This window comes from Lactuca sativa, chromosome 2 (genome assembly GCF_002870075.4).
Source record: "Lactuca sativa cultivar Salinas chromosome 2, Lsat_Salinas_v11, whole genome shotgun sequence".
NCBI classification, from domain to species: domain Eukaryota; kingdom Viridiplantae; phylum Streptophyta; class Magnoliopsida; order Asterales; family Asteraceae; genus Lactuca; species Lactuca sativa.
Genome location: NC_056624.2, coordinates 118074593 through 118095921, shown reverse-complemented (window position 1 = coordinate 118095921; position 21329 = coordinate 118074593). Strand labels below are relative to the sequence as shown.

Genomic DNA, 21329 nt, shown 5'->3' with positions numbered 1-21329 from the left:
TATAAACTTAAAGGTTTTTTCGAAGTTAATATAATAGTAACCTGTTATCACCGGTAAAAAGGTAAAACCGAATATTTTTTGGAAAATATTAAGGTAAAAACGAACATAAAATTCAACTTTTGGCAAAACCGACAAAACCCTGAAAATTTAAGGGTTTTTATGACATTAGCCCTACAAAGATTTAAGGAATTAAATGGTTTGCATATCTAATTTGAAGTATTTATACGGTCACAATTTAGCCTCCTATACTCGCAACAAAAATCTTATTTTAACAATTTTCTTCTAAACTTTTATTATTTTATCATTATACTTTCAAAAGTCTTATTGTTTCTCCATGTTTGTGTGGGTTTTTGTGTAAATTTAATAAATTATATGTACCATTTTATATTTAAAGTACAATTTTATAATAGAAACAAATAAATATTATGAAAATCATATTTCATCATTTTACATTGAAAGTACAATTTCATATTTTAGTATTGAATTTTTATAGTTTCCACATTTTAGCAATAAACTTCTAAACAAAAAATAAATTTGTTTTGTCGTATTAACACTTTAAGATCTAAAGGATTTATTTCAAATGATATGGAATACATATTAGTCCACAGTTTATGCATTCTAATACATGCATATAGTCACACACTTGATATTACATCCTACTTAACACATATATGCGTTTTAATATTACGCGAGAGACCATTCATTCCAAAGCACGGATTTAAGCTCGGAAATGTGGTTTGCGGGCAACGTTATACTAATTGTCATCCCATCAGACATATCTTTTCGTGCTGGAAAAACCAACACGACACCTTCCTCTCCAACACCATCAATAGCACAGTTTACATAAACAGGTGTATTTCCTTTTATATCGAGCTCATAAAGTGGGGCATCACTTAGGTCAATAAAAGTCAAATTTGCTCCATATATTATAAAGTCTGGTAATTCATTATCTGGTTTCATTGCTTCCTCAATATTACTTCTCTCATCCACGCCTTGGTTTAATATGAGCATCCCGAGTTCCATTAGAGAGGATTCTTTAACAGAAATGTTTGTTTTAACCACTTTTATCGACTGAGCTTTGTTTGTTATAACCCCTTCGAATGACATTTTTGAGTCTCTCTTACATATAGTCACCATGTTCACTTCGGATTCATGTTTAGCCTTGGCAACACATTGCCAAACAATAGTGCAAATCAACTCGAAGGGGGGAAAGTGTTGATTATTGTCTTTACCTCCACATAGCTTTGTTTGCAAACGGATAAACTCGGGAGAAGAAATATAAAAAGAATATGTTTCGAGCTTTGTGTTATCTGACGTGGTCCAATGATCACCCACTGGCCCTACCCGTTTTACAGCAAGCGGATCCTTTGTTGGGCTTTTCGGATTACAATTCTCCTTCATTGAATGTTCCATGCGTAATGGTTGGGTTGGGAAATGACGCTTTGTGATTTGTCCCCATATGTTCGTATAGCTTACAGCAGAAAAAACATCTCCAAGTATATGTGCCCAACTTAACCCAACAGATATCCCTCCACATTTAAACTTGGTTAACTGCATTGTATCAAATACGTTATATGTGTGTTTATATAACAATCTTTTATATTCTTATAGTTTATATAAGAACTAGTTTTTGATATTAAATATGCAAGCTTTGTCCGAGTTTTGGACCAAATGCAACTTAGATATTAACCGGCGGTTGGTCACTTTATTATGTGGCTCGACTTAAATGCTTTATGTAACAGTGCTTAGCATTTTGTTAATATATAGATAATAATATTTGATTCATAAACCCATTTATGCAACAATATTATATCTACCCTTTCAACATTTTTAGATAATAAGCCACATTTTGTATAAAACACCTCTACACTTTTAGAAACAGTTATAAAAGATTTTTGTATAATAACATTTGAAAGGACCACATTTGGGTGCTTGACGCTGCCGAAAGAAGTGACATGAATTGAAACCCTTTTTTTAATTAAAATTTCAATAATATTATAACAAACTAAGAAAGTAACAACAAAGCCTTCAAAATTTTGAGGACAGCCAAAAATAGTGATATAATTCAAATAATTTTTAAAAATACTTAAAAATAACGTCTTAGCATGTACTGCCAGAGAGCTCTCCACTACCTAAATTGTTGCTTGCCTTTCGTGCCACGTATATGTCTCAAATCATGTTAAATAATTTATTTTAAAGGTAAATATTAACGACTAGTTTATAACCCGTGTAAATCATGGTTACAAAATTGATTAAATATTTATAGTAAAAAATTCAAAATTATTAATTAATTATTTTATATAAAATTTTAAATACATTATTAATTAAGAGATTTTTTTTATTAGTTATGTAAAATTATAATTATTGATTCAAATAAATATGTGTAATTAATTTATCATATATATTAGACTCTTTTTATTTGTAAACTAATAAAAACAATAATATAAAATTTAAAATTTAAATTTAAAATAAAGAATAAATAGATTGACAAATAACATCATATTAATTAGGAGGTTTAATGAATTTAAAATGGAGAATTAATAGAATGACAAGTGACATCATATTAATTAGGAGTTCTAATATTATGACACTTGGCAAAATGACTACTCTTTTATTAGTATAGAGATTAGTTGAGACTTATGTATTATACGAGTTTATTAAAAAAATAAACAAACATGAACATAGAAAAATTTAAATATTTTAATTTATAAGAAAAAGTAAAATATTTAATTATGAAAATCGAAATGTTTATTTATCTTTTAAATTTAAACTAATTATTTAAAAAAATAAACAACTAAAATAATTTGTCAATTAGAAATTCAAAATTATAAGAAAAAATTGCATTAATAAATTAGATATATATTTATTATTACATTTATAATTACAATACGTATTATATAAAATTTAATAAAATAGAAAAAATCACAAAATGACACATAAATATAATTTAATCTAAATTTACCACAAGATTACAAGTAACATAATAGAAGATTACAAGTGGTAAAATTATTTTCATCTATTAAAATGAGTACGTCAACATATGAAATTTTACTTATAAACTATTAGGTTCGAGCAAAATAAGTATTTATAATCTACATCAAAAATAATTATTTACTAAGATTGGTTTTGGATCAACAAAAAAAAATATTAGATTCTACTAAATGTTGTTTTTGAGATTTATGTTTAGCATAATTATCCTCCTTTAATTTAAGGATGAATTTTGTATTTGTCTTTTAAAAAAATCAAAATATTATATTTGTTATGTCTAATTTGTAAATAACATACTTTTAGAACAGTAACATCAATGTCAAAATTAACATTTAATTATAACGTTTTTGTCAATATTTTTTAATTTTAAAAATATTATATATATTTAAAAATAATAAATTATATGAAAAGACTTTTTAAAATATTTCATAAAGATGTGGCTAACTTAGTTAATTTTATAAACAGTTTCTAAAAGTTGTTAACGATTGAAGATAAATTACGTTAATTTTAGAGTATTTTGTTCGACAAATTAAGTATGACAAATTGTGTTATAGAGAAAAAATGTAGGTTCGCTACAAGAGATGCACTTGACGTTTCACTGTTTTGCCTCGGATTCATGACATTACTTTGTTTAGAATCTAAAGTTTTGATCAAATCTGTCTCTAGCATTTTGCTTTAATTGCTGTTTCTATGTCTTGTTATTTAAATACTCATGAATAGGTATTATCTTTTATTTTTGAGGTTGAATGTTTAGTTTTGTTTGAGACATATATGAAGTTAAAAGTATTTTAAAAATGCATTAGATTTGTAGGTCATACAAAATATACAAGACTTTGTGGATACATGCATGGAGGCTATGCTTTAATTTTATTTAACTTAATCATCCATGTACGAGAACGTAAACCTACACGACTAGCTAGACGCTATCAGTGTTATTCAGTTTACTGCTGGTTCGTTATATATTTTAGTTCATTAGAATTAACTTTGGTTTTGAAGTTTTATTTTTGTTAACTTTTGGTGGTTAATCCCCTTAACTGTATATATTTATAACCATGCATATACGATATTATCAAATTTATTGTGTGTATTATATAGTAGGGTTTTTAGTTACTTTTAGAATAATTAAAATTATTATTTATATTATAAGATATGATACGTGTTAAAACATAACAAACTAGATATATACCTTAGAATTGTAGGTTATATATCGAACGGTTTTAATTACATCAAGGTATAGATGATGATTTTTCATTAGAACCTCATATATCTTTAATCAGACATTTGAATATTTGTATTTATAACGGTTTACATATGTAATAGACATGAAAAATGTGTTTGTCATGCAATGATAACAAACGTAAGATACACGCCATGCTAACTGCTAATTTTTTAATTATTAACGAGCTGACGAGACATGTCACTAGTCGTTTTGAGACATAAAACATTTACTGTAGCTGTTGAGATCGATTTTCTAAAGATGATAGAGTCCCGTTTTTACTTATCATGTTGTAAACTACTAACCATGAATTAACAGATAAATAATTCCAACTTAATCTTATCTATGGTTAACTGCTTTTACAAAAATATTGTAAAGATCAAGAAACAAACCTGGAATAAAACTAGTGGAGAGAAAAGCAAGTCGGGACCAAGGACTTGGTTAGAAACAAGAAGCTTGTGTCTCGAGTCATCTTTTGACTCGAGCCACTCATCGAGAGTCAGTTTGCACCGAGCCTCAATGAACCGCACCCCACAGTCGTTGCACTTGATGTAAGGCCGACCTGAATCGTGCCTCCTGAGCCGGCCACAAGCGATATACCCATAGTTCAACCAGTAGAACATAGGCTCCTTAATATCCATGATAGCTAACCCTTCAAATACTTGGCTTCTGAAATAGTAAACGTTTCGGATGTAGTGAAGCTTCATGGCTAAGTCCATGCCATTTAGTTCTTGAGCTGCACCTTGACCAGTTATGTATCCCGGTCCAATCGATGATAACTTAATGTCACATACAGGGCTTTCGTCTTTAGAGAATACCATTGTAATCTATTTTGTTGATAGAGAGAAGGAGAAGATAGAAGTTTCAACGAGGAGTTTGATTCAATGGTTGTCTATAAATAGACCAAAACTAGACACTCCTATGTGTATTTTTTTCTTATTTTTACAGGGTTATGGTTGTAATGAAAAAATAAAGTTACGATCGATTAAGATAGTATCTCTCTAACATACATCTAAAACGTTTTTTTCTAAAACACCTGATATGTTTATTTGATGCGCATGCTAAAATCAATCATGTTTCATATCATAAACATTGTAAATGCTCAATGATTCGAATTAATTAAGTCAAAAACTATTAAAGGTACATGGATAAAAGCAGGGCACATCCAAGGGTACCCCTCAAAAAAATTTCGATAGTTTAATTTAAAAAAAAAGAAAAACTGTTTTATGTAGTGTATATATTCGCATCCTTTCACTTATAAGTATAAAAAAATAGCTAGTCTATTGGTTAAAGTGTTGGGTTATTGAAATAAAGGTTTTAGGATCAATTCTTGCTTCTTACAAATCTTTTGCTTACATTACTTTTATTTTTCCAACTATTCTATTTTTTTTTAATTTTCCTATCCCACATCATCAAACACATGCTTCATTTGATATTTAGTTTGATTCTCACATCGATTCAAGTATCAAAATATAATTCAACTTAATGTTTATATAACAACACTTGAAGTTAGCTAATGATTCGATTAAGGTTTGGTTTTAAAACCAAAACCAAATCGGAAAACCCAAGTACAAACTGACAACCAATGGGTTTGAGTTTCGTTAGGTTTCAAAACCGAGGTTGTTGGTTTTAGGTCCCGCCCCACGCTCAGCGGTTGCAGTGATACCCCAGCAAAAAAAAATTGAGAAACCCCTATGCTTTGAGTTTGGCTCTGCCACTTGAAATCTTTATTTTCCCAACTATTCTATACCACATCACCAAACACATGTAAACTTAGTTATTTTCATCTATTATATAGACTTGTTATCCTCATGCTTCATTTGATATTTACTTTGAGTCCCACATCGATTTAAGTTACAAAATATACTTCAACTTCATGTTTATATAACAACACTTGAAGTTAGCTAATGATTCGATTAAGGTTTGCGTTTAAAACCAAAACCAAACCGGAAAACCCAAGTACAAACTGAAAACTGATGGGTTTGGGTTCCGTTCGGTTTAAAACTGAGGTTGTTGGTTTTAGGTCCCGCCCCACGCTCAGCGGTTACGGTGATACCCCAGAAACAAATATTAGGAAACCCCTATGCTTTGAATCTAACTCCGCCAATGGATAAAAGACAACATTCCGGTGTCAAATACTTAATTGCTTTGTAATATCTTATCTTGTGTAAAATACTTAATTGCTTTATAATATGTTATTTGAGATAGTAGTGTAGATGATATATATATATATATATATATATATATATATATATATATATATATATATATATATATATATATATATATATATATATATACTAGCCGTTTACCCGCGCCAAACGACGGGTGCGAATACTTTTTTCATAAATTAGTTTCCAGAGGCAATAGTTTTCTTTGTGTGATTATTTGTTTTTTGTAAACGTGTATCCGTGAAAAACGACAATGGCGAATGGTTTATTTCGAAAATTAGTTTTCTTTCAGTAACATATGATATTGTATGCGAACTACATATTTTCTCACCGTCATTGAAAATAATAATTTTTGTATTCATGTTACTTCCCTAAGGGTGCAAGATGTAAACTTGTCTATGTCATATTGTTCTTGGCAACCACAAATAAAGTTGTCATGCAAAACATGATCAATCCAACTTGGATACATAAATGTAGGAACCGGTCCGATTCAATTATAATTGTATATCGTTGAATTATATATTTTTCATCATTTCATGAGGCTTTTCTAAGACGCACGCGCGCGCACACACACACACATACATACATACACACACACACACATATATATATATATATATATATATATATATATATATATATATATATATATATTGTTATTATATATTAATAATAATACAATTAACAACATTGAACTAAAAAGGATACAAAACAAATGTTAATAAAATGAGGGGTGGATTTCAAGTTTTTATAAAATCAAAGGGAATTATTAAATATCGCACACGTTAATGATAAATTGATATTTCAATTTTCTAATAATAGTTACTATTTAGTAGCATAACCAACCAAAAGCACTTGATATATGATAATATAAACAAATCTATTTGTTGAATATCTATATACGATCTGTTGCTACTCCTTTATACAATAACAAAAAAAAAATACTAACATATGCTTTGTTGCTTCACCTTGATACTATCTTCCAGTAATGCAAGTCTTGTATCAATGAAAAGGTATGTGGCTTCCCCTTCAAATACCCTCTTTCTATTGGAAAATTTTCTAATTTTCTAAACTCAAGTAGAAAATTTTCAACTTTGAGCCTCTTTAGTTATGTTGACCCACTTTGAATCCCTTTCTATCCATGTATACATTATCAATAAAATCTAAAATAAGATACTTTTAAAAGTACAAATCGCCAACAACTTACATAAATATGAAACTTTGCTCTTAGGAAATCTACCGGATGCCAAAAGAGACGATACCTTCATTATTTTATTATCAAGTTCAAGAAATACAACAATAACACTTCCTTGGAAAATTTTAATCATTTGCTCTAATTCTAAGCTATGTAGAGATAAAAAAAAGTATTAACCATAAACCAATCATGTTTAGCTCGTCTTCTATATTGAAAACTTATAAATAGGTGGAAGAAAGCCTTTACCAATTGCATAAACAGAGATGTAAGTAAGACCCATGAAATGAAGAGAAAAAACATTAGAAAGAACCACAACATGCAGCATAAATCAATACACATGCTCAAATATTTCTTACTTTACAGATTTTTAAACCTGAGAAGGCATAGTACAAATGATGCAGTTCAGTTTTGTTATATCATAAGAGGTTGAGGAAAATGATGCAATTCATATCAGATAGATGCAATGACCAAACAAACCTTACCATTCAACCACAACCTCTTTTCCCATCATCCATATTTTCCTTTTCCTCTTCAATCGTTTCGGCAACTGCTATATGATGGAATTGGAGTAACATACTCTGTATTCATTACAAAAAAATTGTTTTAGACAAATCACCAAAAAACAATAATATCATATAATGTATTCACCATAAATGATGCAATTAATACAAAGGTACAAAAAAAAAAATAAATCTATAGAGTAACTGAGCAAATGGTTGCACATGGGATGGAATTGATTGTATTCATCCCGTTTCTAGGAAAAAAGATTAAGCAAAAAAGCCATTCATATAGGTCCAGATTTATCAACTTGAGTCTAGATATTTTCAAAACATTTTATTTGTAATTGTAATATTTTGAAAGAAAAAGTCAGAAAACATAAAACTCACATTGCCATTTAACTTAAGACATATGCCATTCTCTGCTTCAAATAAATGACTTTGTGAGTAATTACATCAAACACCTTATGTGTGTGCGAATAAAAATCAAAATATGAATGTTAAAATAAGTTTGTTTCGGTTTAGAAGTCAAATAATAAAAAAATGGCCAGGTAGAAAGCTTACATCAAACACCTTAGATTTTCACATACCTGTTCGAGAACCATGATCAATAGCTCCATCAGAACATTGATTTCCAGACTTTTCCTTGGTTTGAAGTTTACAAAGAATAATAAGATAGCAAAAGTGTACATGGGGTCGGCTACTAACCTTCATTGAGAAGGATTGTAGTAGAAACCAAAAGAAACCAAAAATAAAAAGTTTCAAATGAGGGAAATCAAAAGTTAAAAAAAAAACAAAAACATTAGTAATCAAAAGAAAAAAGATAAAAAGGTATAAGAAAATGAAGGAAATTTACTTATCTGTTCAACTCTAGGTCTTCATTTCAAGATGAAAAATATAAACATTTTGAATGGATGACACATTATATCTTTTTTTGCACTTGTTCGTTGAGGTTTCTGGCATTGGTCTGATGTGGTTGTCTAATAGGCAAAAAAATAAATGAAAAAGAAAGAGAGGGAAGAACTGAGATGGATGACATACAAAAAATAAGTACAAAATCTGAAATCCAACCTTTTGCAGAGAGAAAGATATGAACGCCAACTTTTTGATTTTTTGAAGCCGAATTCAATTAAGCGATATACTCTAATGCTAAATGTCCCCACCTCGTTTGTACTTTGAGTGGTGATGTTAGTATGGGCTTGTTGGCTGTTGTTCATGATGGCTTTACTCAAAGCTGTAAATGATGGTGGCGGTGCTCGACGCTCAACGGTGGTCGTCGTGGTAGACAGAGTTTGTGGATGGTAGCAATTGGCATGGTGTGTATGTGCGTTTATGAGTGGTGGTGTAAGCGGGGCTAGCAAAGGATGCTGGTGACAAACCTTAAAATTGAGGGTTACTAAGTTGTAAAGAAGTGAGAGCATTCTTCACACCTTAAAATTCAAAAATTAGAGAGAATGGCTAAGTTGATACAATTAGGGTTTCTTATTTAGAGAGAAAGAAGAAGCCTTGAAGGCAAACATATTGAGCAGTGGGACCAAAATCAACGGCCAATGGTGGTTAAAAAGAGAGGAACCATGAGGAGGAGGTTCAGAATTTCATGGTTGAAATCCGAAAATACGGGGATTTGAATAATTTGATGAGTCTCTGTTTTGAATGAATCTCTAATATTATAAGCACAAAATTGGGGAATTTGTTTGTTGACTTTTTCAATGGTTACGTGGGTAAGTTCTGATTTTCAGGAATGCATAAATTGGTTGTAAACGTTGTTTTAAAAATTGTACCTCTTAAAATTCAGCGATATATATCCAAGATTTGTGAACAGAAATTGCGAGATTTGAGGAAATACGGAGATAAGGAATGGACCGGGTCAAAATAGTCTAAGAATAGGGGATAAGAGATTTGACCTTTTCAACTGTTGACCATATGTACTCTACTCTTTTTGTAATGCATAAATTGATTGTACAAATGCATTGTATGTTTGTACGACTTAAAATTCAGCATTTGACCAAAAATGCTTTATAAGGTAATTAAGATATATATATATATATATATATATATATATATATATATATATATATATATATATATATATATATATATATATATATATATATATATATATATATACCCTTTTTAGAGATAAGTGGAGATGTTTTTTTACATGATATAACCAAGGGATAAGATTTAAAACCAGAAAACCAGACCAGAATGAAACTGTTAGAACCGTAATATGTAGAATCACTTCGGGTTTAAAGAATGGATTTATTCGGGTTCCGAGTAATCTGGGTGGGTCTAGGTAAACCGTGTTTAAAAACCGAAACCGGTTTAGGGGCTAGAACAAGTTTTTGTGAAAAGTTTAAAACATGCATAGCCCATTCGTATGAAGTCAGATTGACATGAGGTTTGTTTTCCAGATGATAGTTTATAGTTTGTACATTATTTTATACTATAATTTTGTCATTTTTGATTTCAGATTCATTGATTTAACGTCTCCCAAAGTCGGGTTATCTAATTCGTTTGAAGTCGGGTTAGCATACGGTTTTTTCAAAGTGTAGCATAGAGTTTGTACATGATTTTATATACTATAATTTTATTATTTTTGGTTGCATATTCATTGACTTACAGTCCCCCGAATAAAATATCAAAGTTGAATTTTAAATTTTTTTTTTTGTATTGTGTGAAACTTTAAGACATGTATACCTAATTTGTTTGAAGTCAGACTATCATGAGGTTATTTCCAACATGTAAATTAGAGTTTATACATGATTTTATACAATAATTTATTCATTTTTGATGTAATATTCAATGACTTATAGTCCCCCCAAAGTCGGGATGTCAAAGTTGGGAATTTTCAAAGTTCAAGTAATTACCAAAAATTCCAATTTTCTCAGTTCTAGATTCATTTTATCCGGTTCCACCCGACCCACTTTGATGTTTCAGAGTTCTCTGGTTGTAGACCTACTTTAACTGGTACCTTAATTGGAAACGGTTCCTATATACTGGTCCAATTTTCGATCCTAAATAATCCTGTTAACCGGTTCTTGGGTTTTCCGGGTTCGGTCTATCCATATCGGTTTTGGACTTATTTTAATCCCTATTATCAACTAGATAACACTACTAGGAAAGAACATAATTTCTATCAAAACGTCGTAGCTAAAGCGCTTGACCGTCAGATTTTTTCGAACTTTCTTACTTTCTTCTATCATAAAAGCCTCGATGGTAATATTTTATGATGTATTTCCGATGGAATTTTTGATGTATAACCAAAGGACTTTTTCGATGGAAATACATTGATGGATCACCAACATAATGCATTCGACCAGGGTTGACTATACTTTCAGAGGGATTACTGAAGGACTGTACTTACCGACAGATCTTTTTGTGACAAACTTCTGACATAATTCAGTTTTTGCAGCTTTAAATTTCACCGACATACTTAAGTGATGTGTACACGATAATAAGATAGTCTTGTCAAATGATGAATAGTCAATATTCAACAAGATTCTAATAATCATCTAGTCAAATATGTGCAATATAAATACAAATAGTAAGACTTATTATATGATAAAATACCTAAACTTTCAGTATTAACCAAGGTTCATGGATGAGCTACCACTATTATAAAAACTGTCTTTAATGACATGCAATGTGTGTCATAAAAGGGACAAATGACACGTAAATGTGTGTCAAGGAAGCCCTTGTCATAAATAAAGACGATACACATTTGCGTGTCGTAACTGGGACACACAATGGATATCATTTAAGCACCTGTCATAAAGAAAAACGACACACATTTTTGTGTGTCATAATTTTAAATGCTTTAAAAATATATATGTTTGATAGATTTACTAATTTTCAAATTAAATAACACATTTAAATTCTCATCATACAAAATAAAATACCACACACAAGAAAAATAAGTCATTTCACAAAATATCATACGTCAAATACAAATAATCATTCCAATAGTAACTAAATGTAATAAATTATTAATATTAAATAATATTTATTATAGAAAAACAAATCATAACATTAAAAGGAACTCGTGAGTAAGTTTTCCTTTGATAGTCTTTATGACAACATTAAGCCTTGCAACTTCACCACTTGAAGATGCATCAACTCAACCAATATTGACTCTTTTTCTTCAAGTTTCCTGCACTTAGGGACATAAAATGACTTGTGTAGTGAAAAGAGTAAATTATATTATTTTTTCAAGTCAAATCAATTAAGTATGTTGCCATTTTAACCAAAAACTACCAAAATGTATGAAATAACAACTAACTTCAACTTATTTGTGGTAAAGGAAGCTTAAATGATAGAAATAAGAAAGTACATTTCTATTTCCTATATTTGGTCTTGAATGCAATTGATAGGTGACATGGTAAGATTGCTCAGAAAACTTGCAAATATGTGATGTTAGTTAACTGCATTGGGATTGGACCGATCAAACTATAATTGTGTAACGCTCACAGATCAAGGCTAGTCAATTTAGAGACGATAAGTGTCAAAAATGACTTTTTGATAGAAGATTATTTAGAATGAATAATATTAACTAAGTTGTAGTGGTTGTGACAAGGATTCCAGATATATAAAGAATACCGAATTCCGAGTTATAACGAAGAAGTTATGATTTGTCGAAGTTTCGCGACAGAATCAACACGATAGAGCGCGACGTAAATAGTGAATTGACGATAAAGCGCTATTTTGCTTTAGCGATCTAAGAGAAAGTTGTAGAATACGTTAAACCGAGAGCGTGCATAAAAGGAACGTCTAAATCTGACTTCGTATGAGGAAGTTATGATTTTTCTAAGTTTCAACTTAGCTGTATGCAGCCCAAAACTCGATATTTAGATTGAGTGAATTTAGCCGAAACAATCTAAATGAGAATCAAAAATCTCGTTAATAGTAGTGCAACGGTAAAAAGATAAACGAAAATGGACGTCAGATGAATAAGTTATGAATTTATAATGGACTTTTCTTGTCACAGCCTACTAAAAATAAAATATTAAAAATGAAGTCAAAATTTGTAACAACCCAATATTTCAGGTCAATATAATGAATTAAAGTCAAATATTGTAACCTACTTTTGATAATAAAAATAGCGTCAAAAATGAAATGTCCAAAAATCTCAATTCGAATGTACTAAGTAGTAGATATCGTAACAAGGTTTTCAAAAATATAAAGAACACTAAAATCCGAGTTATAACGAAGAAGTTATGACCAATCGAAGATCCGCAACAAAACCTGTAAAACACTGTTAAGCATAAAAAGCGAAATTTCACTAAAATACTTTTTAGCCTTAGGTATCTAAATGAAAGTCGTTGATATCATTAAACCGTAAACGTACATAAAAAGAACATCAAAATCTGACTTCGTATGAGGAAGTTATGATTTTTCTAAGTTTCGGATACACCAATAGACAACTAAAAACTCGAAATAGAGATCGAGCGAATTTTAGCCTACACAACCTTAACGAGATTTGAAGACCTCAACAATAGTAATGCAACGGTAAAAAGACAGACGGAATCGAACGTCGGATGAAGAAGTTATGGATTTTGACGGACTTTTCTAGTCCCGGCATGTTAAAAATATAATATTAAAAATAAATTCAAAATTAGCGGACGGATTCTAAACGAAAGTTGTATATCATAATCTCATCTACGTGTGGATATAAAGAATGTCAAAGTGGGAACTCGTATGCGAGAGATATGAATTTCTGAAGTTCGAGACACGAAACCCAACACTGTCAGACTCACGACATGAGCTAGAAGTTCACGAAGTGAGTTAGTGACTGATGTGTGCAAGAGTCGGGAAATTAGACGTCGAGTCTACGGGAAGGATAAGATCAAAACTCATAACGTGAACCTCCCCAAGTTCACGACGTGAATCCCAAAAATACACCCTATAAATAGAAACCAAGGGCTTTGGTTTTGGCTGCTCATTTCTACACTCTCTCCCACTTATACTCTGTGTTAAGCATCCCGAGACTACCTCGATGTCGTGGTTAGATATCCAAGCCCTGACGGAAGCCCGAAGTCTCGAATTTCCCGAGAAACTTGCTTCTTTCCAGTCGAAGTGCTACCCGAGTTAAACATCGTCTTCTTCAAACTGTCATTCTTACCATGTGAGTTCATACCCCTATCACTACATTTTCAAATAATTTTAAATGTTTTTAAACTCTTTTACAGGGGGGGGGGGGATACAAGTAAACACACGGTTAAACTCGTGTGAAAACATCAATCTTTTGCTATACTTTTCATACTGTTGTTATAACTATCATACGAAAACATTGGCATGCAAAACATCTTAGGACACCACTTTACCCTCTCGGGATGAAATGTGTTTATAAATAATGACATGCATTATTTATCTATTTGCATAAGATATCATGACAAGGGTAATCATTTTGGACATAAACATATACATTTCAAAAATACGTGACTTAATTGAGAATGTGTAAGTCATTCGTCTTCATCGTACCTATCTAGGTATACAAGAAAGCCCTGTTTTATAACCAGAGTCTCCATCTGAAGAACGTGATAAATTTTTATAGATCTATATGGGATTGATGATCCCGCACCCTGCCTGTTAGCTACCGCCGGACCGGCAGGTTAAGGGTAACAAGTGTCAAAACATTTCGACGCCTGAAGAACGTTGCTACGGAAAATCCATCATAGTATGGTTATGAAAACTCACAGGATAGACAATTACTATGGTATTATGTTTTTATGGGAAAAGTATTATTATAGTTATTTTTACGTGAAAATACAAGCTTCCTCTAGTTTTGTTTACTAATAAAATTATACATCATCATTTTAAGTATGACATATTTACTTACTAGTTACAATCTTGGGCATTTAAGACTACTTCTCACTTTTAGGGAAATATAGGTTTTTCCTGGTTCAATACATTCATTTCATACAAACAACAATTCATAACTCATTTTATAAGAAAATATCGGATTTTCTAGAAAACAAACGTGAACTTTCGAATGTCATACATTTACGCAAATATCTACTTATGAACTCACCAACTTAATTGTTCATACTTTTTCTTTAAAATAACTTGTATTCTCAGGGAATCGCTAAACACCAGGATAGCAACTACTATTTGGGACTAATGCTCTGGCATTAGTAACATCTTTTGGAGCAACATGTTGTATTTGATTTTTGAAACATGTAATACAACAATCATGTAAACTTTTCTAATATATATTATGGTGCTGTGTACTTTCTTTACTATTCAATTGTTATGGTACTGTAGATGACGTCCTCCGCCCCCGAATGTTTCCGCCATTCAGGTTTGGGGGTGTGACAGATTGGTATCAGAGCATTGTTTATAGTGAACTAAGTATATCAAAACCATTTTTGATATACAACTATAAACACAACTGGTCAAAAACACTTTGATTAAGAGATATACTTTTAAAAGTATAGTTTTATTAAAAGTACACATGCATACATTACATAACAGTAACAATATCATAAGGAAAACAATATAGAAGTATTATAGATGAGTTCTGCACTACAGGTCTGACTTGGAATATGTAATCGGGACTAGGATGAATATAGCTTGATCAAATATATTTATCCGAGAGCCGACTAACATGTGTCAGGGAATAGTTATAGTGGACGACAAGTCTAAAACTTACCAAACATATAATCTTTAGATTAAAAACTAACATTGAGAATACTATAGTTGTATTTTGTTAATGCAATAGTTTAACTTTGATGTTCAAATTTATATGCTTTAGTGTTTAGAAGATTCTCATATCCCTATTCTAGCACAGACGCAATGGCCAGATACCATTTACCAGGGGACCCCTACTACCCGAACCAAGGCAATGGAGGATGGATGAGGATGATCCGGAAGAGGATCCAGAAGAAATTATGGACGAAGAAGAGGAAGAAGAGGAACCAATCAAGGAGGAAGAAGATTCAGAAGGGACTAATACAGGACCTAAAGTGTACAATCCCCCACCAGCCATCCGACCTCCCGCAATCAAGAGAGGTTTTCAAGGACCAACTCCCATTTGGGGAACCTCATTCACCACTGGAGCCGACAACAAGGACTGCGCCCTCCATACGGGATGTGCCAAGACTTCTACGACGTTAGCAATGGGGTTCAGCTGACAGGGCACTCCCTGTTATCGTGGATAAAATAGCTAACCAAATTGACCAGTCAAGGATCTTGATGACCCAGATTCGATAAGTCAATGCAACGACACAAAGTAACACTGTAGATATATGCCGCCTAGACGAACTACATGATGAGACCCGAGTTCACACCAGGACACTACATGGCCAAATGGATGCAACCCTCACCGAAATAAGAGAAATGAGGGAGCTTCAAGCCATCCTTGAAAGGCGACTAATGGGAGCCAAACACTCGGAAGCGGAGTCTAGCTCTAAGCACAGTACGCATCACAAGTAGTACTTGCACTACTCCCAAATTTTGATATATACTAGGACCAATGCTAAATGTCTTACTTTTATTAACTTTATGTACTGTAGACCTATAGATAAGGTCAAATTTTCCCAACATTTCGATGTATCCACGATATATATATATATATATATATATATATATATATATATATATTAAAGTATTTAAGTTGCATATTAATTCCATGGATACCACTCAAATTCATAGGTTTATCTGTTATTATATAAACTACTATTATGAATCGAACACAAGTTCAGTTTTAAGTCGAATCATAACATATGAAGAATTCTAAATAACCAACTTTTTATCACTCGACTTTCAAATTATCAAAGACTTATTGTCTTTCATTATTAATTCTTTAGCAGCAAGATGCCTCCTCGAAGATCTGCACGCCCCGTCAACAACGCAACACCAACGCCACCGCCACCACTTCCACAATATGATCTCATCATGGTACAGGCTGCTATCACTGTAGTAGTAGCAACTGCTCTTACGCAAATAAACACTAACGACGCCCACAAAACTGGAAGCAGTACCAATCACTTGAATCATGGCACTCGCCATGTTCATACCATGGAATGCACATACAAATAATTTTCAAATGCGAAGCCAAAGACTTTCAACGGGGTAGGAGGAGTCATTGCACTTATGCCATGGTTCGAGAAGACCGAAATGGTCTTCGAAATTTGTGCATGACCGGAAACAAGCAAATTCAAGTTCGTTGCTTGCACTTTCTCTGATTGAGACCTCATCTGGTGGAAGGGCCATGTGACAGCCCTATCTCTCACAGTTGCTAACGCCATGAGCTGGGAAGATCTCAAAATCTTGATGCTGGAAGAATACTGTCCAAGGGGCGAAATCCAAAAGTAAGAGCAGGAGTTATGGAACCTAAGGATGACCGGATCGGACCTAGACACTTACATGGCCAGTTTCAGTGATTTTTCAGCCTTGTGCATAGGTATGGTAAACCCGGAACCGAAGAAGGTGGAGAGGTACATTTGGGGATTGTCACCCTAGATCCAAGGGCATGTCCTGGCTTCTAACCCAATCACGTTTGACAGCACGAAGCACTTGGCTCAACGATTGACTGATCATGGTGTTAAACAGGGTACTATTACCGCTGATTCTGAGCCACCAAAGGAGGTAGAGGACTGAAGGAAACCCTAGAACAAGAGAAAGGGGAAGACCATGCAAGAGAACCCCAAGAGGCAGCAGTTAGTGACAGCTCACGTTGTTACTGTTCCTACCACCCCCACACCAACAAAGTCGTACATCAATAACCTGCCGAAGTGCAATAGATGCAACTTTCATCACCATGGATCCTGCCATAAAATGCATTCCACTAAGTGCAACAGGAAGGGGCACACTGTCCGCTTCTGCAAGGAACCAACCCAAGTGGCCGCTTCAGCCGCAAATGTCGGAGTAGGCCGTACTTGTTACGAGTGTGGAGCAATGGGGCACTTCCGAAGGGACTGTCCGAAAGAGAACAATGGGAATGTTGGTGGAAGAGGCCGAGTATTTGCAATGGGCCAAGAGGAAGCCGTTGTCGATCCCACAGTTGTTATGGGTATGTTTCTCCTCGATAACTCTTATGCATGCATTCTATTTGACAGTGGAGCGGAGAGGAGTTTCTTAAGCCACAATTTTAAAAACCTACTCAAACAAACAACCCAATCCTTAAGCGAAACATTCATAGTAGAAATGGCTAACGGAAAGACAGAAGGCGCTAAAGAAATATACTTAAACTGCACCGTTGCACTAAAAAAAATTCCTTTCCAATCAACCTCATGCCGGTTTCAATAAAAAGTTTCGTCGTTATCATAGGCTTGGACTTGCTGAGTTCTCATCGTGCGGACATTTTATGCTACGAAAAGGTCGTTCGCCTAAATTTATCAAATAGTGAAATCCTCGTTATTTATGGCGATAAACCCAATACAAATATTCATATCATCTCTTCCGTCAAAGCTCAAAAATATTTACGCAAGGAATGCCATGCATTCTTGGCACACGTTGTGGATGTAAAGCGAGGAGTAGAAGACATCAAGAGCGTGCCTAACTTCTGTGATTTTCCCGATGACTTTCTGGAAGATCTTCTAGGAGTACCTCCTGCAAGACAAGTCGAATTCAGAATCGACTTAATTCCTCGAGCCACCTCTGTAGCCAAAGCACTGTATCATTTAGCCCCAGCAGAGATGCAAGAATTATCCAGTCAACTAAACGAACTGCTCAGCAAAGGATTCATCAGACCATGCTTCTCACCTTGGGGAGCACCAGTGTTGTTCGTGAAGAAGAAAGACGGATCGTTCAGAATGTGCATTGACTACCAAGAGCTAAACAAACTCACCATTAAGAACCGGTATCCCTTGCCACGAATAGACGATCTATTTGATCAACTCCAGGGGCAAATTACTTTTCAAAGATCGATCTGAGATCAGGATATCACCAACTACGAGTCCTGGAAAGTGATATTCCTAATACGGCTTTCCAAACAAGATACGGTCACTACGAATATGTAGTGATGCCGTTCGGGCTAACCAATGCAGCCGTCGTGTTCATGAACTTAATGAATCGGGTATGTTGTTCGTTCCTAGACAAATTTGTGATCGTATTCATAGATGACATACTTATTTATTCAAGGATTAAAGAAGAACATGGTCATCACCTGAGACAAGTCTTGGAGACACTGCGAGTAGAGAAACTTTATGCAAAGTTCTCGAAGTACGAGTTTTGGATTAGGAAAGTGGACTTCCTAGGTCATGTGGTCAGCGAAGAGGGAATCCACGTGGACCCTTCCAAAATCAAGGCAATAGAGAGTTGGTCAGCACCGGAGACGCCGACTAAAATTTGCCAATTACTAGGCCTTGCTGGCTATTACCGCAGATTCATACAAAAGTTCTCAAGCATTGCAAAACCCCTTACCACCCTGACACAAAAGGGTGTAGCTTTCAACTGGGGAGAAAAGCAAGATGCTGCATTTCAAACTCTGAAGCAAGCCCTATGCAGTGCACCCATTTTGTCTCTCCAAGAGGGTACAAAAGACTTCGTAGCGTATTGTGACGCATCCAAGCAAGGGTTGGGTTGTGTGCTAATGCAACGAGGAAAGGTTATTGCTTATGCCTCGCGACAACTAAGAACACACGAAGTCAACTACACTACTCATGATCTAGAGCTTGGAGCAGTAGAGTTCGCTCAGAAAATTTGGAGGCACTACCTATACGGTACAAAGTGCACCATCTTCAAAGACCATAAGAGCCTTCAACACATATTCAATCAGAAGGAGCTAAATATGAAGCAATGCTGTTGGGTTGAGCTACTCAATGACTATGAATGTGAAATTCGTTATCATCCTAGAAAAGCCAATGTAGTGGCAGATGCCCTAAGTCAAAATTAGTACTCTGGTCGAACAGTGAAAGCGCTAACCATGACAATGCATTCACACCTGTCACCATAAATCAAGGAAGCCCAACTAGAAGCCTTGAAACTAGAAAACATGATAGGTGAAGCACTTAGAGGAATGGACAAGAATCTTGACATCAAAAGTGACGGAGTTCGTTATCTCATGAATCGAATCTAGACACCGAAATTTGGTGGATTCAGAGAAGTGGTTATGAATGAAGCACAAAAGACTTGATACTCCGCACAACTAGGTTCAGATAAGATGTATCTGGATCTCAAACAATTCCATTGGTGGCCAAATATGAAAGCAGAGATTGCTACCTACATTGGCAAGTGCTTAACTTGTGCCAAGATCAAGGTAGAACATCAAAAACCCTCATGTCTACTCCAGCAGCCCGAAATACCTGAGTGGAAGTAGGAGCAGATTACCATGGATTTCATAACCAAAATACCCAAGTTGAAAGGTGCTCACGATACCATTTGGGTGATTGTCGACAGGTTAATCAAGTTTGCCCACTTCGTGCCAATCAAGGAGACCGATAAGATGGAGAAACTTACAAGAACTTACATACGGGAGATCGTGCGACCAAATGGGGTACCGATATCTATTATATCGGGCAGAGATAGCAGATTCACATCACCATTCTGGCAATCACTGCAGAAAGCCTTGGGAACTAGGCTAGATATGAGTACAGCCTATCACCCACAAACTGACGGACAGAGTGAGAGAACTATCAAACCCTAGAAGACATGTTACGAGCTTGTGTAATAGACTTTGGTAAAGCATGGGACATCCACTTATCATTAGTTGAGTTCTCGTATAATAACAGTTATCACACTAGCATCAAGACTGCTCCATTTGAAGCCCCTTACGGCCGCAAGTGCAGATCACCTATATGGGCGGAAGTGGGTGGCACGCAGTTGGCGAGAGGCCTAGTCCCTGATAGCACTCTCACTGGTCTGCAAATCATTAGAGATACGACTTAGAAGATTGTTCAAATATGTGAACGATTGAAAGCCTCACGAGACAAGCAAAAGAGCTACGCCGACAACAGACGAAAACCCTTGGAATTTCAGGTTGGTGACCGTGTCCTACTAAAGGTCTCACCCTGGAATGGCATGATACGCTTTGGTAAGCATTGAAAACTAAACCCAAGATACATTGGACCCTTTGAAGTTACTGCGGGGATTGGTCCAGTAGCTTATAGACTCCAGCTACCACTCGAACTTAACAACGTACATTCTGTGTTTCACGTGTCTAATCTGAAAAAATGTCCATCTGTTGAAACTCTCGTAATTCCACTCGAAGAAATCGAATTGAACTAAAACCTTAACTTTATGGAAGAACCCGTTGAGATCATGGATAGGGAAATCAAACGAGCAAAGCAGAGTCGCATACCAATAGTGAAGGTTCGCTGGAA

General features: G+C 34.0%; 1 protein-coding gene and 1 long non-coding RNA gene across 2 annotated transcripts; both read right to left on the bottom strand.

Moving 5' to 3' along the window:
* Positions 1–547: 547 nt before the first annotated feature.
* Positions 548–5132, bottom strand: LOC111905150 (protein ECERIFERUM 26). The gene is made up of 2 exons (XM_023900822.3): positions 4597–5132; positions 548–1551 (listed from the first exon to the last, which is right to left on the bottom strand). The coding sequence occupies exons 1-2, from the start codon at positions 5023–5025 to the stop codon at positions 685–687; spliced, it is 1296 nt and encodes a 431-aa protein (XP_023756590.1). The 5' UTR covers positions 5026–5132; the 3' UTR covers positions 548–684.
* A 2776-nt stretch (positions 5133–7908) lies between these two features.
* Positions 7909–9625, bottom strand: LOC122196723 (uncharacterized). The gene is made up of 2 exons (XR_006188766.2): positions 8658–9625; positions 7909–8148 (listed from the first exon to the last, which is right to left on the bottom strand). It is a non-coding gene; the product is annotated as an uncharacterized LOC122196723 (long non-coding RNA).
* Positions 9626–21329: the final 11704 nt, after the last annotated feature.

Coding starts and splice junctions, on each gene's coding strand:
- LOC111905150 (XM_023900822.3), bottom strand. CDS start 5,025: ATGGTATTCTCTAAAGACGAAAGCCCTGTATGTGACATTAAGTTATCA. Junction 1,552..4,596: donor CTCCACTAGTTTTATTCCAG/GTTTGTTTCTTG, acceptor GATACAATGCAG/TTAACCAAGTTTAAATGTGG.